Source organism: Gouania willdenowi, chromosome 3 (genome assembly GCF_900634775.1).
Source record: "Gouania willdenowi chromosome 3, fGouWil2.1, whole genome shotgun sequence".
NCBI lineage: Eukaryota > Metazoa > Chordata > Actinopteri > Blenniiformes > Gobiesocidae > Gouania > Gouania willdenowi.
This window is the reverse complement of record NC_041046.1, coordinates 3,801,366-3,820,113: the sequence shown is the minus strand read 5'-3', so window position 1 is coordinate 3,820,113 and position 18,748 is coordinate 3,801,366. Positions and strand designations below refer to the sequence as shown.

The window sequence follows — 18,748 nt, the reverse complement described above, 5'->3', positions numbered from 1 at the left end:
AGCTAGCTAGTTAGTTAGCCTGCTAGCTAGTAGCTCACAGCACGAGTTTCTTCTCTCACGTCAACACTGTCAGTGTAAACTGACCAGGATTAGAAGTGCCTTCAACAAAAATAGATTTTCCTCCACTTCCCACGCTACGTTAGCATCATGGCGTGGACACGTGTGTATGTGTGTGTGTGCGTGTGCATGTGCGTGTGCCTGTGCGTGTGCCTGTGCGTGTGCGTGTGGCTGTGGCTGTGGCTGTGCGTGTGCGTGTGGCTGTGGCTGTGGCTGTGCGTGTGCGTGTGGCTGTGCGTGTGCGTGTGGCTGTGTGTGCGCGAGCGAGTGAAACCACTAGAACTGAACTCAGCTTTACAAAGATCACCAGTGATTCCAACATGAAAAGATTGAAGGGAAAGAGACGTGTTTGTAGCCTGTGTTATTAATGCACAGAGCAGTTATAGGTTATTGTATGTTAGCAGACATGTTAGCAGAGAATGTGTTCATGCTAATGTGTGTCAGGAGGTGTTTATGAGTCTAAAGACAGAGAGAATGAGCAGGATTCCCTCTGAGAGGCAGTGAGAGGTGTAGGAGGTAGAGTGACTCACACACACACACACACACACACACACACACACTCACTCTGTGTAACTTCTCTTCAGGATCATTTTATAATTTAAAAAATAGATTAATCTAAGGGTATACTGACAGAAATAAGGCTCAGACTCCCACACCAATAATATTAATACCAATATTTAACCATGAGATGAGAAACTAATTAGGTGATAGATAATATATTTTAGTGTATTTTACAGCTGATTTAAGACATGGGCAGGGATGGACTTCTGGCATACCGGGCATCGTCCCAGTGGGCCGTCGACCCAAAGCAGTCCGCTGCGTTTTTTTTGGAAAAGCGAGTGGAGGCAGACATGGTAACAGGTGGCCAAACATGGTCCAACAGTGACAAGAAAAGAGTGAAAAGTGACAAATGGGACAAAAATAGTCAAGAGTGGCCAAAAATGGGCAAATAAAGAGGTGGTATGTAATTACAAAGGTTAGCTTAAATGGGCAAAGTTTGGCAAACCATAGTGAAAAAGGGCCAAAATGTGGAACAAAAAGAGGTAAAATATAGGAAAAAAGAAAACAAGTGGTATTTATTAGGCAAAGGGTAGCTTATTTGGTAAGAAGCAAAAATCAAAAAATGTAGGGAAAATATTGGCAAAAGGAGCTAAAGTCTGGAAAAAGTGTCAGAACTTTTTGAAAAGTGGCAGAAATGTGACAAAGGAAGTTCCAAAATGGACAAAAGAAATAAGTAAAAAGGGGTTAAAAAGTTCCCCCCAAGTAAGGTTTTCTTAGGGAATAATAATAATTAAAATTAGGACATAAAGAGTATTATTGACATTTGACATATTGAGTATTATCATCTTAATAACAGCTTCTACATGGTGTCTGATAATGTAGTGGGCGGGTCTGGATAGAACATTCCAGGGCTGAATTTTTGTCCCAGTCCATCCCTGGACATGGGTCAAACTGACCTGTTAGCATTAGAGATGCTAACAGAAAGCTAACACAAGAGAAATGTTATTGTCTTTTCAGTTATTTATTAATGGGGAACATAATTGTCATTGACTTTCAGGGGAAAACAGTAATTGTAATTTTATTTCTAATTTGAAAAAATATTGCTCACTGTAATCATAATTGAGTTGAAAAATGTAATTGAGCCCAACCATGGTGCCAGCAGTGAGCTCAGAACGTCACTAAAGAACAGCAGGAGAACCTTGTTTGATGTCAGATATATTGTCTCACTAATGTGTTGCCCTGTGTCGTCCTCAGCCAATGAAAACGCTCTATGCTGCCGATGGCTCAGACCTGCATCCACACTTCGGTCCCTACTTTTCTGACGGTAAACGGCGTGTGGACTATGTGCTGGCGTACCAAATCCAGAAGCCCAACACCGTACGCAAACCCTCGCCAAAGTTCGGAGAAAACAACTTCATCCGCCGTCTGCGGCGCAGCATTAGCATGAGGAGCAGTAGAGCTCCGCTACAGCCCAAAGAAGACCCAGAGATCACTGCTCAGGAACATCAGACGGATTATCACGAGGACGACAAACGATTCAGACGAGACGAGTACGAGGAAAACCTCCTGGAGACGGGACTGGAACTGGAGAAAGACGAAGGGGTGAGTCTTCTTCTTCTTCTTCTTCTTCTTCTTCTTCTTCTTCTTCTTCTTCTTCTTCTTCTTCTTCTTCTTCTTCTTCTTCTTCTTCTTCTTCTTCTTCTTCTTCTTCTTCTTCTTCTTCTTCTTCTTCTTCTTCTTCTTCTTCTTCGTCATGCTGCATGCAAATCTTAACCGATTTAAACCATTCAAAGATCAACATGTTCTTCTGCTGAGTGACAATGATTATATCTAATTTATAAAATGCTAACTCTTACTTTTAATATTATTTAGGGTTTCGTGCAAATTAAGCTGCTTTTGTAATCCTTAGTGTGCTTGATTAGGTAGATACTGGTAGAGTATCAGCTGCTGCTCATGAACTTTGAGTGAAATCTGCTGTTAAAGCTTTAATCCTGCAGCTACAGCAACGATTTATAACTTAAAGTATTGCAATAATTATACTTTTAGTGGGACTATTTAGCATTCACCAATTACTTTGCTTTCACAAGTAGAACCGTTTTTCTAGTTGTTATTATTATGCATTGTATCAGGTTGTTTGGCCCATGTGGATATTTCATCTAAAGGTTATCAGCGTTGAATTTCAATTTCAAGCTCCATCAAAGGATCACTTGATATGCCACTACCGTCTAAGTGGGTGTTGTAGCAAATCCTGTGACCCAACACAATGGTTGTTTACCACCTTGTGTCCACCCCCCCATCAGCCACTGACTAGTGTGTGTGCGTGTGTGCGTGCATGTGTATGGGGGGTGAATCACTTCTAAATTCATGCGCACCAGTCCATCCACATGTACCTGCCTGCCTAACTTTCACCAAACTTACCTCATTTAAGTAGTTAGGTGTAGTGGCAGGTGTGGCATGAGTGAAGCTGCAGTAATCAGGCGCGCTTCACTATTGATCACTATCTGCGTGACATGTAAACACTTAGAAAAAAATATTAGGTGCTTACGGGTGCAGGCGTATACACGTGTGCACGTCAGTAAGTGTGTGTGAGTGTTGTATTCTGTCCAATCACAGCAATGATCTGACTCAGAGCGTAACACTACAGTCACTACCACTCAATGGACGGGTGTAGTGACACAGACTGTAACCAGACTAAATGGTACCTGCACACGTGTACACGCCTCCACGCATCCATGATCTTCCTCTGAGATAAATCACCATTCTTCATGTTTACCATTCATGGTTAGGAACATTATGATTTTATTGTAGCAACAAAACTGTCATATGATGAAGATGCTGTGATGCGATGATCAGAACGTGTTGTTTATTTGTAGCTGGTGAGTGTGAGCACAGATTGTCTCTGCAGGGAGTAGTGCCATCATATCACACAGTCACATACATGCATAGCACAGCTACAGTCACATGATCATATCTAAAACTAAAATATAAACATTTTGGTTTTAGCTGCTCTAACAGTGCATGTTAGGGAGGTTCACAATATAATGGTATAAACAAAAGAGTAGCATTATATTATAAGGCTGTCATTAAGTGTTATTTGCTAAATGATGACACCTTTAGAGCTATGTTGGCATTTTTGGGTTAGGTGGAGGGATCTAGTGGGATTAGGTAGGGTTAGGGTTGAGGTTAGGGCAGGGCTTAAATCATCAGGTCCCGGAACAAACGCTGGATGTTGTTCCGGCAGTGAGAGAGAGACAAATATGTCACGGAATGAACCAATTTTTTAAAAAGCCTTTTGCTAACGAAATGGACCAATGATATAATGTGAACACAAACAACCAATTAACCTAAATGTTTGAAAAAAAAAGAATGATGAGTCAGCGTTAAAGTACACTGTGTAACTTTTGGCCACTATGGGCACTAGACCTGTAACTTTCATGTGATGCGCCCCTAGTGGCCGCAAGCACTGTTGCAAAAATCAACCAACAGTCAGCGGGGCCATCCTCCCTTGTCTTTTGATTGTGTATGCAGACAGTAGTTGACCTGGAACTTTGGGATAACGATTGGCTCTAACGGTTGGGTCGGTCGGGCTGGGCTCGGCTGGAAGAGCAGTAGCCACGGCCGCCGGAGACTCCGCGCTTAGCGCCCATCCCCACTTCGGTGGTGCTCCCCCCCACTCCCTGGCCTCGTCGTTGTTGTCGGCCCCCTTTGCCGGGGTTCAGCGCTTCGGATGGGGGGACCCCGACGGGCACTGCAGCTGGGGAGATCCACAAGAAGGACCTTGCACACGCTGGGTAGCCCGTCCGCTTAGTTGAAGTTAGGGTTAACGTTAGGGTTAACGTTAGGCTTAAAGTTAGGGTTAACGTTAGGGTTAACGTTAGGGTTAAAGTTAGGGTTAACGTTAGGGTTAAAGTTAGGGTTCAAGTTAGGGTTAATGTTAGGGTTAACGTTAGGCTTAAAGTTAGGGTTAACGTTTGGGTTAAAGTTAGGGTTAAAGTTAGGGTTAACGTTAGGGTTAAAGTTAGGGTTAAAGTTAGGGTTAACGTTAGGGTTAAAGTTAGGGTTAAAGTTAGGGTTAACGTTAGGGTTAAAGTTAGGGTTAACGTTAGGGTTAAAGTTAGGGTTAACGTTAGGGTTAAAGTTAGGGTTAAAGTTAGGGTTTACGTTAGGGTTAACGTTAGGGTTAAAGTTAGGGTTAACGTTAGGGTTAAATTTTTATAGAAAATGTAAAAAGTAAGTTGGATATATACCCCTGTGTTGGTGCAGTGTTCCTTGATCTTAAAAAGGCATTCAACACTGTCAGCCATGAAATTTTGCTAACAAAATTAACTGACTTTCAATTTCTCGCCAGAGGCATTTCAATGGATTAAATCATATTTAGCTTCAAGAAAACAATGTATACATATTGACAGTGTAAAGTCATCGATCCTGGATGTCTCAGTCGGTGTGCCGCAAGGATCAATACTTGTTGTCCAAGCAATCAAAAGTGATGAAAAGTTCCGGAGTGTTCTTGAGAGAAGAACTACAACTCGTCACAGAATTCAAGTATCTTGGTCTGACACTTGACTCCACTCTATCTTTCAAAAATCATATAAAAAAACTTGCCAATACTGTTAAATTTCACCTTAAAAAATTTAAACAAATCAGACCCTTTTTAACACTTAGTGCAGCTAGAATGTTTCTCCATTCAATGATTTTATCACATATTGAATATTGCATCACAAGTTGGTCTCTCACCACTGATACCAATTTGAAAATAACTGAATCTTTGTATAAAAAATCTCTTAAAATTTTTGACCAAAAACCTAATTCATTTCATGTATGCAATAACAACAAGTACAATCTTCTAAATTTTGAACGTTTTATCAACTTTAAGTATGTATGCTTCATTTACAAAGCGCTACATGGACTAGCCCCACCTCCTATGTCTGCCTTTTTCAAACCTAAGACTTCAAGTGGTCTGAGAACGAGGGCCTCCTCCAGAGGAGACTGTGAGGTCCCCTTCAGAAGAACTACCCATGGACAGAACTCTCTCTCTGTGAGGGCCACTAACATCTGGAACAGTCTCCCTCTGCACATACGGGAGAGTCCGACACTGGTCAGCTTTAAAACCCAAATCAAACTACGGCTGAAAAGAAACCAGTCATGTGACCACTAGACTCTGAACATTTCCCTGTGCTGCCTGTATTGTATTGTATTGTGTTATGTTGTATTGTATTGTATTGTGTTATGTTGTATTGTATGTATTCTATAGTATGTTGTCATTTCTTATGTATTTGCCTGCCTAGGGACTACGGATGAAAACTAGCTTTGTAGCTATAATCCGGCATATTTACATTTGTTTTACACTGATGTTCATTAATGTGCAATAAATAAATAAATAAAAAGTTAGGGTTGAAGTTAGATTTAGGGTTATGTAGGACACTTAATGACAGCCTTCATGACACCTTATTCATGCTAATGACAGTTGTCATGTCATAATAATGATAATATAATGTCAGCCTTATGTATAAAACTTCAAGTAAAGTTTTAATAAAATAAGTTTTCTAAATTTTGCCAGATCTTCATTTTGCCTTGTTCTTATTCATATTTTAAACATCTGTATCAAAACATTGGGCCAATATAAAGTCTGTAAAGGGTAGCACACTTTTCACTATTTTTATTCCTCAACCAACGAACGGGCAACTTTCACTGATATCAGAAACTTTAAGGTATAAAGGTAAGTATGGTCATTATTAGTTTCTCCCTGTTCTTGTACTAAATTAGTAACATTAGGTTCAAACAATATTCCTGAAAATAGAAAAAACATCAACATTGTCAGAAAGTAAGTGTGCCTCCCCTAAATGTGCAGTTTTTGCTACATATGCTAACAACGTCAGTGTGAACAAGGCAAACAGCAATCTGGCCAAATTTGGTGAATATTAATTTAGTGAACCACCCTGGTGTTCGTGTATGGATTTTTCAAAGTAAAATGTCTCCTTGTGACGGTGCTGATAAACATCAGGATGAATGAAACAGACACAATAACATCATGGAACTAAAACTAATAATGAAATATTCTCACAGCCGTTTGAAGCTGAAACAGAGACGATGGATCCTCTTCTGATTGTTCTCAGCCTGGAGACATGTGACACACATCGACCAATGAAATCACTCCAGCAGCTTCGTCTGATTAGAATACAATTGGACACACGGGGAAGTAAAAAGACTGACGATTACAAAGGAACGCGCAGAACTAATGGACGAGGAGTTCCTCAAACGCAGAGACGGGAAACGTTTATCGCACAGAAATAGAAACGTCTGACATTCTAGAACAATGAGCTGATTATTGATACAGGAACCAAAAAAACACTGCTTTAGTTGTGATTTTGTGTTTTGTTCCTTTGTCATTTTTAGTATTTTTGCTATTTTTTTATATGTCTTTGTGTATTTTCTGTCATTATCTGTTTTTTTGGTTCCTTTTTTCTGTGATTTGGAGTCGCTTCCTGTATTTTTAATTCATATTGTGTTTTTATGTTTTCATTGTGTATTTTACTGCCTTTTTCTCTTTTGCTTTTTGAGTCATTTTGAATATTAGTTTTGGGGACACAGAAAACTGTCTCCAGGGCCTCATATGGCCCGCAGGCCTCCAGTTGCCTATGCTCGCTTTATATTATATTATTGCCATCATCATATATTATTATCAGTCATCTTAATAAAACAAGTACATTCAACGTGTTTAAACCATGACAGAAACACAATACAAACACATATATGATATAGTTATAGATGAAGGTCTATAGATGGACTCATCCTACCATATACACCCACACATTTATACAATCATAAGTAAAAGTGTATTTACAGTGACACACACATTCAGTTCATATTTTAATGATTTATTGTATCAAATGTTTGTTTAAGATCAATCAACACTGAGTGCAAATGTCTTTTTCTGTGATTAATTAACGTTGTTTTTGTATTTATTTACAATATATCTGATTTCTCTTCCCTCCACTGCTGTGAGAAACATTACGTTTGGATTTCTAATCATTATTAACACCTCGTTCCATCCAACATCTGATCCAGGATCAATTTTTATCAGAATCAGAAAAAACTTTAATTATCCCTGAGGGGTAATTAGAAAGGCAAAGAGCAGCATATAAGATAATTATAAATAGGAATAATAATAATAAATGAAAACAGTCCTAATAATATTAATAATAATAAATATACACACGTAGAAAAAAGGAGGATGTAAAGTAAACTGAATAACAAGGAACAAATGAATGAAAAGGTGCCAAATGCTTATGTATACGTTAAAAATAACAATAATGAATAGAAATAAAATAAAGTATATATACATATGTTGACATATTTTTATTACATATGTTAAAATTACAATATCGTGTTTAATTTCCATAATTCCAGTCAAAAAGTTAAACTTTCATAGATTATAGATTCAGGGCCCACAATTTAAACGATTTCAAGTATTTATTTGTATATTTTTACATAATTTGGGCTTCCAGCTCATAAAACCCACAAAAACAGGAAATTCAAAAAATTAGAAAACTGTGAAGAAATCATTTACTTTTCAAGCTCCAAACCCTTAGATCTTGATTCCAGAATAAAAGACACACTTTACTTTCATCAGAAAAGACGCCCATGGACCAACTGTCCTTCTTCTCCTCTTTTTTCTGCGAAAACTGAAAAATAAATACTGATTTCTGCCCAAATTATGTAAAAATAAATAAATAAATACTTTAAATCATATAAATTGTTGGTCCTGAATCTATAATCTATGAAAGTTGAACTTTTTAAATGAAATTATGGAAATTAAACAACTTTTCCATGACATTCTATTTTTTTGGAAAGGGTCTGTGTGTATATATACTTTATTTTATATTTTTATTCTCCTAACCACATCACCCATTTATCATCAGTGTTTTCATCATTACTGGTAAAATTTGTTTTCTAATGACATTCTTCAAAAAATCAAATAGCTTTAGTTCTATATTTGACTCTATAATGTATTAATTCTAGACATTATGTATATTATGTGTATATACATAAAGTGGGTTACAGAGATTACACTAATCAAGAGCATTAAAATTTATGGATCTGGTCAAATTTAAAACAGTGCAAGTAGTTTTTAACCTAAATAAACTGTTTATGATCAGAAACTTTGTGGAACGGTTTACAAGAAAATATCAAAATGAGTAATAATGTCATAAAACTAAAGATATGTTGTAAAAAAAAAGCCAATTCTTGAGATGTAAAGTACACATAAGAAATGAAAATGTTGAGGATGAATGAGTGAATGAATATTTTAGTTATTATGGTATTAAATTGTTGTTCTCTATATTTTTAAATCCCTTTGTGATCCCTGGTATGTTTTCTTTATCGGACTTTATTTATCATATATTAATAATAATAATAATGTATAGCTTTAAAAACAATGTTTTATGTTATCTTTGCTAAATACTAACTAATAGTTCTGTTTGTTTCATTAATCAAATCGTTGTTCATTTCCTGTTCAACATAACATTATTATTTAATATCTTATGCTTTGATATTTAAACAATCTGAGACATTTGCATATTTCTGATACATAATGTCAATCACCAGAATCAATAAAAATGTTTAGATAATTATAAAAAAAAAAACATGATAATGATGTACTTCCAACCTGTCCTTTCAGAGTAAAATCCCTGGGATCGGTTTCTTAAAGATCCACGCTCCGTGGCACGTGTTGTGTCGAGAAGCTGAGTTTATGAAGCTCAAGATGCCCACGAAGAAGGTACAACTGTTCTGTTTATCACCACTAGGGGCAGTAAACCTCACATTAAACACACGGCAGTAAAAATGTATTTAATTCAGGTTTTTTAAATAGTTATTTTAACGGATAATTTAGTCATTATTAATGTCAGCTATAAAAACTGATGTATTCTACTCAAATACAAGTAAGTCATTGATAAAATACTTAAGTACTAGTAAAAAGTAGCTCAGTTAAATATTACTCAAAGTAAGTGTTACTATAGTTACTTTCACCCCCATGTTTATTGTTGGTAATAAATCTTGGTACGGGTCCCTTACATACGGTAAATATCTCATGTAGAAAATTAAAAAAGAAGAGACACAATCTATCACAATTAGAACTTCATTTATTTTTCACAAAAGCATCTGTAGAAAATAAAGGGTTTGTCAAAATGTACAATTATTTTTTAAATAAAATAAAATAACATTAATGAATTCAATTAAGGCTAAAACAATTCTCAGGCTTTAAGTACAGTATGTTATATAAATAAATAAAATAACCTCCATTTAATGATGTTTTGGTGCCGTACATTACGTTTCATCTGATTGGTCGACTATGATGTGATGCATTACGTTTAATCTGATTTTTGTCTCGTCATGTAATTTTCTGTAGTTTCTCATTGTCCGTTGATCATTTTAAAACTTTAATCTGAAAATATCACAACTTTAATCTTGTTGTGCCCAGATATTAATTTTATTTTAAAGTGGCCCAAATACGCCATCATTCTCAGAATATTGATTGAAATATTTATTTCTTACACACTAACTTGGCTCAATGAATGTCACTAAAGGGATTCTTCTACTGTATATACTTCATAATGTGGTCAGAACCTACAGTAGAACAATGTCACTGAGCGTTTGTCTCTCCATCAGGTGTACGATGTGAAACAAGGCGGTAACGTGGTGGAGAAGGTGCGTCTGTTCATTCATAAGGTCACAGCTCCTCTCCATCCTAAAGTAGACGTCAGTCACCCTCACAGTGTCAAGAGTCTTTCTCACCCGTTCTCCAGAGAGAAGCAGCATCTGTGAGTACATCGCTATGATTTATACTGTACACTGAATAATACACTCACAGTCAGCTGTGGACTTTAATCCACTCATCTGTTTGTTCTACACATTATTTAAATGTTTTGGATTATTCCGTTGTTGTAACAAAATGCTGAGGTGTCACATTTCTAGTTTAAATCTCAGGCTGTGTAATCAGAGCGGGTTGCCAGATCTGTCACCAACATCACGTTCTTAAAGGGATCCTCGCCTGTTTTTACATGTGGCCTAAAACCTTTGAAATGTACTTGTTAGTAGATCTATGTTTAACAAAACACATTAATTTTGCACCATTTTATTAACTAAAAACAGGACAACTTTACGCTGTACGCCGCCGTGTTGTAATGACATCATTGATGACGCTAATCGTTCCTTTCAGTCCATTGAGTTCTATAAACATTCAGGATCATTTAGCAGCTTTTTCAGTCAAAATAACAACTTATGCTGTTTTGGGATGATCTATAAATCAGTAAAGGTTAAAAAGGTTGATGTAAACCTCTTTTGTTTACCAACATTTGATCAGTATAAGTGATGATGTCACGCTCAGAGCAGCAGTGGATCCTGATTGTCTGTATTTACGTGCATGGAGCTCTTCTTCTCTTCTTCTCTTCTCTTCTTTCTACGAAACAGCAGAGTTGGAACTGTCGCCTCCTGTGGTCACAGATTTCCATCTTTAAGATGAATATAATAATAGTAATAATAGTATATTTCCTGGATAGCAGTGGATATTATTAAATAAATGTGGTTATCATTTTCAGGGATGTTGGAACGGTTCCTGACTGTGGAACCAGTTCTACATCTGGTGTTGGAACACAATCAGTTATGAATATTGTGTTGCCTCAAGTTAAATGTTTTCATCACCAGTTCTGATGCCAAAGCTCGGTTTCATCAGACAAACGCTCACGGCTTCAAATTCAAACAAAATAATGACTAGGATTACTATTGCAACAACACATCATCAGTAGAGGAAAACTAACCTAATGGTCTAAACCCAGCTCACGCTCCCTATTGCATTATGACTATAAAAAATACTCAAAATAACAGAAAGTTTAGGACAAAAATGACTCCAAAATGCATAAAAATACTCAAAAATCTCACAAAATGACATCAAAAACACACTTATTGACAACAAACAGAGACAAAATAAACAACATGACAGAACAACAAAAAATTACAATAAAAACACAAAATCTCTGTTGTTTCCTGTTTTAATAATGCTCTGACTGGTCATTATTCTATTGTTGATCATGTGACCCGCAGATCAGATAGTCACATGTTTGTGGCCCCACCCCCTGTGATTAAAGTTATCCATGTCTGTTATAAATCCTGATGAATGTGAGCAGTTACTAAAGTTCATCAGCTTCTACAGCGACGATAAATCCCAGCTTCATTCATAATCCATGAACCGTTCATTCTGTGGTTATTCCGTTTTAAAACCAAATCAAAATAACAAATAAAAACTGTGGTTGTTTTGTTTTACTGATCCAAACCCAAAAACCAGATAAGCTGTGTTTTTCAGTTTTAAAATGAGATATTTGGATATTTACGCTAAACTATGGACGAGAGCTTCATGTTCTAATCTCACCACACAGAGGGGACACACGGGGGGGCGGACTTTTATTCTGACGCATTTGATAAAATGATCTTGTATCATGTTGTCCACCTCACACTGATGGTAGAGAGGTGTAATATGTGTGTCAATGACATTTAGTTATTAAAGAGTTATTGATGCTGGAAATCTGAATGTGTGAATGTCTGCTAACTTTACTGAACAGTGTTACGGTCCAAATAGTGTCCAGATAATCTGGTGACTGGGGGAACTTTTACTCCCCAACAAAAAAGGAGCAATAAGTCACATTACTGATGATTAGAAACGTTATGAATACATAAATAAATCAAAACAATAAATGAATGTTATGTAAAACATGCACATGAAATGTGATTAAAGGAACCAGAGGTTGTGTAATGAATCTACTGGTGCTCCTCGTTTCTTGTGATCAAGTTCCATGTGTGTGTTGAGGCTGTTGTTAGCGGTATTTATAATGTGCAAAATAAATGTTTTTACTTCCCTCAAAAAAGCTGTAACTGTTTTTGCAAAAGTGTGAAATAGTAGAAGTTCTAACATCTATTGTTCCTCACAGACGATAGTCAGTCACCAGATTATCTGAATACTATTTGGACCAGAACACTGTTAACATGGACCAGAAAACTGCTGAAATAAATCGTAAACTGTCCTATTGTGTGAGGGAGGGGACCTGGTCCAGGACCCGTAGAGGGGTAGCAGACTTCAGTTCTGGCTCTATTTTCCCCGTAAATATCAAAATATCACACAAACAGAAATAGATAAAAAGAAAAAAAAATACTGTTTTTTGGATTTTCTGTATTTCTGTTTTGGTTTTAAATCAGAAATACAAAATAAAAACACCATTTATTTGTTTTTCTGATTTGGTTTTAAAACAAAATAACCAAAGAACAAAGGGTTCACGGATTATTTATTCATTCATTTATTTGAATAATTCTAATTGATAAAATACTTTTTATTATCTACTGCCTGTCTATAAATAACCTGTTTATTTTTATGTTGCCAGGTTTGATCTTTCAGACAAAAACAAGTTTTTTGACAGCACGACCCGGAGCTCAATCGTAAGTAGTGTAACTGTAACAATAAATGATGTGTACAATGGAAACATTGGTGTTACTTTAATCCTCTGCGTTAACTGTTTTATGGAATGCTTGATTTTTAATTTCTGATATTGTTTTTACATCATCAGGTCTATGAAGTGCTGAAGAGAACGAGATGCACGAAAGCCAAGTATTCCATGGGTGAGCTCAATAAATCATTATAAGATCATTAAAACATCATTAAAACATCTGTACAACGTGGAGTTAATTGTAAATGAGAAAAATTATATTAGTGTCTAGATGAGCATAAATGCTTTGATTTATTTACATTTGATCATGTGAGTCATTGACTAAATAATGGTTTTAACCGTTTGTTTATTTGTTTGTTTGAATGTAATGATAATTTATTGATGTACATCATTGAATCCCCCAATAGTCGTGCTTTTATTTCTTTCATTCCTCTGGTGAGTCACATGACCAATAACTGGTGAAATGAAATGAAATATTGATCTTTCTTTCTGGTCTCATGATGAATCTGTGTCTCCTGGTCACAGGCATCACCAGTTTACTCGCCAATGGTGTCTACGTGTCAGGGTATCCTCTGCACGATGTGAGTGCCAGCACGGATACTGTACCACCCCCTCCTCGTTAGAACATCTGCTAACGGTGTGTGTGTGTGTGTGTGTGTGTGTGTGTGTGTGTGTGTGTGTGTGTGTGTGTGTGCGTTCGTGCGTGTGTGTGTGTCTTTGTGTGTGTGTGTGTGTGTGTGTGTGTGTGTCTTTGTGTGTGTGTGTGTGTGTGTGTCTTTGTGTGTGTGTGTGTGTGTGTGTCTTTGTGTGTGTGTGTGTGTGTGTCTTTGTGTGTGTGTGTGCAGGGAGACATTGAAGGAGTAAATGCCGTCCCCAATGACAGAAAGGTCAGTAAACGTCTGCTACCAACACTTAACCTCAATCATAAGATGTTTGTTCAGTGTTCTGAGTAAATGCTTTAAGGTGTGTGTGTTTGTGCGTGCATGCGTGTGTGCGTGCGTCAGGTTTTCTAATGACTTTCTATTGTGTTTTATATATTTTTAATAGGGGTGTGTATTGCCCGGCATCTGGCGATACGATTCGTATCCCGATACATACATAGGTCACAATACGATACAGTATATGTCGATATTGAAGTATAAGGCGATTATGGTCAACATGCCAAGGTTTCAGCACTTCTTTGTGCAGTTACAATGTCTCCTGTAGTGGAAAAGACTTTCCTGTGCCTTCCACAGAAGCACACGGTACCGTCTCCGTCCTCACGAAAGAATCTGTCTCAAACTGCTCCAAAGGGTTCGCAGTTTAAGTCACTGTGTCCGGCCGCTCCGCGATCCGCCCCGCCACAGCCTCAGCAAGGCCCACCAGGCTGGCCCGCGGCCGCTGCTACGCCTGCGCAGCTCGTTCATTGTACGCAAACGAGGAGGAAGGAAAATATTTATTTCTCCTCCCTCAGTGATGCAGCTGGATGTTCCTTGTTCACCAGATCCACCTGTTCACGCGCACATCCATGGGCTCCTCAAGGTCCATCCTCCCCACCACCAAGGCACGGTTCTTGGACGGTCAGGAGTGGACATGTTTTATGGGAATTTTGGCTCACACCCCCCTCTTATGTCTAAATAAAGATGATGTGTACATTGCCCAAGCATCCCAGCCAATGGCCAGAGGCGCAGCATGTGAAAGCAAAATCCTCTACTATAAGCAGCGTGGTAACGGTACCTGCTGTCACCACTCGGCAGGAGCCCTCGGTCTTCTTCGGGTTGGATGCTGCTGTGCTCCCGTTACCACGCTGTCCCCAGAAACGAGCGGTACTGCACGCTCGTTCCTGGGGGTATGGCTCTGCTCCACCAGCAGCGGGCGCCGCCGTGACAGGGTCGGCTGTTGGGCAAGCTGCTGCCGACAGATAGTGGTAGTGTGCGATTCGCCGCCTCAAGAGAGAGCCGTTATGCCACAAATGGTTTCTCCGGCCACTGGCAGCCTGCCTCCGGGAGAGGGCACCACTATGCCACTGCTGATGCAGTCCGAGGCTGCAGTTTGCGGCTGTCCCTTCCTGTTTTGACGGTGTAATACACACTCAGGCCCAGCGAGACCTGTCCCGTGTATTACAGGAGGAGATCAGCTCTCTGCTGAGCAGAGGAGCTATCCCTATCGTTCCACCTGCACTGTTCCAGAGCAGTTTTCACTCTAGGTTTTTTCTGGTCCCGAAACGAGGGGGGGCGGCATTCACCCCATCCTGGATCTATGGGTTTTAAACAGATTTCTCAGGAAATATAAGTTTAGGATACTTACGCATGCCTCCCTTTTACGCCTGGTGCGTATATTGCCCTCACGGAAAGGGATTGCTTTCCAGAAGATATGTTATGAATACCGTGTGCTCCCCCTCGGACTTTCTTTGAGCTTGAGGATGTTTGTGCGTTGCACCAGTGACGTGCCGTCAGGGTAGGCAAGGTAGGCAGTGCCTACCCAACGATGAATTGATATTTTGATTATTTGTTTTATTTACAATATAATTATAAATTCTTTTTTCATTTCCAATAGCCTATAAGTACCTATAAGTTTGAAAGTGTCAGCATTTTGTGCGTTTCATAGCCCAAATTACTAAACAGCGCTATTTCCTGGAACAGCAGCAGTCTTTTTTTTTTTTTTTCACTCCGCTGTAAGGCAGAGGGAGGCCACGCCCCCTCCCAAAGGCACGTTGCTCTTCTGCCTCTGTTCCCATTGCATGTTTTTACGTGTTTACGCATGCGCAGTCAGGTTCCCAAGATGACAACCATTTACGTGCAAAGGCAGCGTAGAGAGCTGCCTTTGCACGTAACCATGCTATGCTAAATGCTATACGTAATTTCACAGTACATTAGTGAATTGATATCATGTGACCGCTGCTGCTACGTTCTCTAGCTAGTGGGCAGGATAACACTACAGTCAGGATGACAGTGCTAGAGATGACAGAGAAATTTTGTTTTGAGGAAAAACAACATCTTTTAAAAGATGGAGACCAACACCTGAGCTACCAGACCTTCAGCAAAGATAAGGTCAGAACATTGTTGGTACTTTCTACAGTGAATGGAACAAAAGGAAGGATTGACTTTGTGGATGCTCCTCACTGAGGCTGTTCTGAGTTGTTGTTGTTGTCATTTTCTCCATGTTTCTGTGTTTCCAACACAAACAACAGATGTTCTGTCGTGTCTTGAGATATATGTTGTTGGAGAGTATGGAGGCTATATTAAATAATTGTTTATGTTTCTTTAATGGTGTTTATGATGTTGATTTTGTTAGATTAACACTTGCCAGCCCAAACACATGAAATCATCATTGGTGTTGACATTGGTGGTCTCGATTTGCAATGCTCTGCCTACCCTACCCTAGTGCTCACAGCACGTCACTGTGTTGCACGGAGGCTGCGATAGCCTGGCTGAGGAGGCGGGGCATCCACTTGGCCACCTTTTTGGACGATTGGCTGCTTTTGGCACAATCTGAATCGGAGGCCACAGCACACACGCATTCTGTTACGTCACCTATCCGACCTAGGATTCGTGATTAACGTGGAAAAGAGCACATTGTCCCCTACACAAAAAACTGTCTTTCTGGGACTGTCTCTGCGCTCAGTGCCTCTCACCTGTTAGCTCAGCGGGTGGAGACGTTCAGGACATGCCTCGTGCTGTTTCGACTGGGCAAAATCTGTTCAGTTCAGATTTTATCTCCGGTTACTCGGATTGATGGCTTCGGCCATCCACGTCATCCACCTCGTCTGCCTCCTCATGAGGGAATTCCTCATTCTTTTCCAGCCAATCAGGCTGATTGAAAAAAGTGCTTCTGAGGGCTGCAGGGAGTGTGTATCCCATAGTGAGACATCTCACTCATATTACTCATAGAACCGGGATTATATACATAACCTAAAGTTTTGTATTCCTATATTCCTTTTGTTGTCCTCCAGCTGCTGTATGAGGAGTGGGCCAGCTACAGTGTGTTCTACAAATACCAGCCTATCGGACTCATCAGGTGAGCATTAGCATTAGCATCAGCATTAGCATCAGCATCAGCATCAGCATCACAAAGGTAACATTCAGAGAAGATTCTGCTTCTTCAGCTCAGAGCAGAAATATCTAAAGATAAGGAGAACATTATTAAACATGTGAATGTCCATCACTGACAACAATTCCATACGCACCTCGATACACGACCAGCGATACGATACATTAGCGATGCACTGTATCCCTTAGCGATACGATACGATATTGATCTAATGGCGATTCAATTCTACGCAATCAATTTAACATGATGCAAAGAAATTCCACCAAACATTTAAATAGTAAATAAGTAGCTGTAATCAGTGGTACTAGAGGCAGATGATTTACTGTATTCATTATAAGCAGCAAATTTAACAAAACACAACAAACAAACAAACTTTTCACCAGATTCAACATTCTTCACCATCTGTTTATGTGCGTTATGAATCTTATCTATAGCTGCTGCTGCTCTCACTGACCTCTGTGTTTCTCTAACTTTGTTGTTGTTCCAACGTGTTTTCCGTCTTCAGTCCGTGTTCAAAACAAAACGTGAAGCAGTGATGGTGCATTCAATGTGCCTCGGAAACACAGGACAGAATGAAATACACCATGAAAAAATCACCTGTGACCCTGAAACAGGAACAAGTGGGTCAGAAAATGGATGATGGATGGATGGATGGATGGATGGATGGATGGATGGATGGATGGATGGATGATGGATGGATGGATGGATGATGGATGGATGGATGGATGGATGGATGGATGGATGGATGGATGGATGGATGATGGATGGATGGATGGATGGATGGATGGATGATGGATGGATGGATGGATGGATGGAACCATGGATTTTACCGATGCAGGCATGCAGTGACCGATGCATCTCCGTTTCACCCGTCAATTGTACTGATTCCACTGAATTAATCGATACACTCGCATCACACACGTTTGTATTTAGATACTGATTCGTATTGATTAATCTCTACATCCTTATTACTGCTTATTAATCACCTGGTTATTCATCACTGGTTATTAATTACCTGGTTATTAATCACTGGTTATTAATCACTGGTTATTAATTACCTGGTTATTAATCACTGGTTATTAATCGCTGGTTATTAATTACCTGGTTATTAATCACTGGTTATTAATCACTGGTTATTAATTACCTGGTTATTAATCACTGGTTATTAATCACTGGTTATTAATCGCTGGTTATTAATTACCTGGTTATTAATCACTGGTTATTAATTACCTGGTTATTAATCACTGGTTATTAATCACTGGTTATTAATCACTGGTTATTAATTACCTGGTTATTAATCACTGGTTATTAATTACCTGGTTATTAATCACTGGTTATTAATCACTGGTTATTAATCACTGGTTATTAATCGCTGGTTATTAATTACCTGGTTATTAATCACTGGTTATTAATTACCTGGTTATTAATCACTGGTTATTAATCACTGGTTATTAATCACTGGTTATTAATTACCTGGCTATTAATCACTGGTTATTAATCACTGGTTATTAATCACTGGTTATTAATTACCTGGTTATTAATCACTGGTTATTAATCACTGGTTATTAATCGCTGGTTATTAATCACTGGTTATTAATCGCTGGTTATTAATCACTGGTTATTAATCGCTGGTTATTAATCACTGTTTATTAATCACTGGTTATTAATCACTG

The 18,748-nt window shown here is 38.6% G+C and overlaps 1 protein-coding gene across 2 annotated transcripts in view; it reads left to right on the top strand.

Annotated features, from left to right (window-relative positions):
• The window catches only part of ano1a (anoctamin 1, calcium activated chloride channel a), a 61,688-nt gene that overhangs the window by 20,359 nt on the left and 22,581 nt on the right, over nt 1–18,748 (top strand). For both annotated transcript variants that reach the window (XM_028475958.1, XM_028475949.1), the window contains exons 3-10: nt 1,813–2,160; nt 9,236–9,334; nt 10,225–10,376; nt 12,984–13,038; nt 13,167–13,218; nt 13,572–13,627; nt 13,892–13,933; nt 16,978–17,042. In XM_028475958.1, the coding sequence (XP_028331759.1) occupies nt 1,813–2,160; nt 9,236–9,334; nt 10,225–10,376; nt 12,984–13,038; nt 13,167–13,218; nt 13,572–13,627; nt 13,892–13,933; nt 16,978–17,042 (869 nt within the window). The remainder of the gene's footprint in view (nt 1–1,812; nt 2,161–9,235; nt 9,335–10,224; nt 10,377–12,983; nt 13,039–13,166; nt 13,219–13,571; nt 13,628–13,891; nt 13,934–16,977; nt 17,043–18,748) is intronic.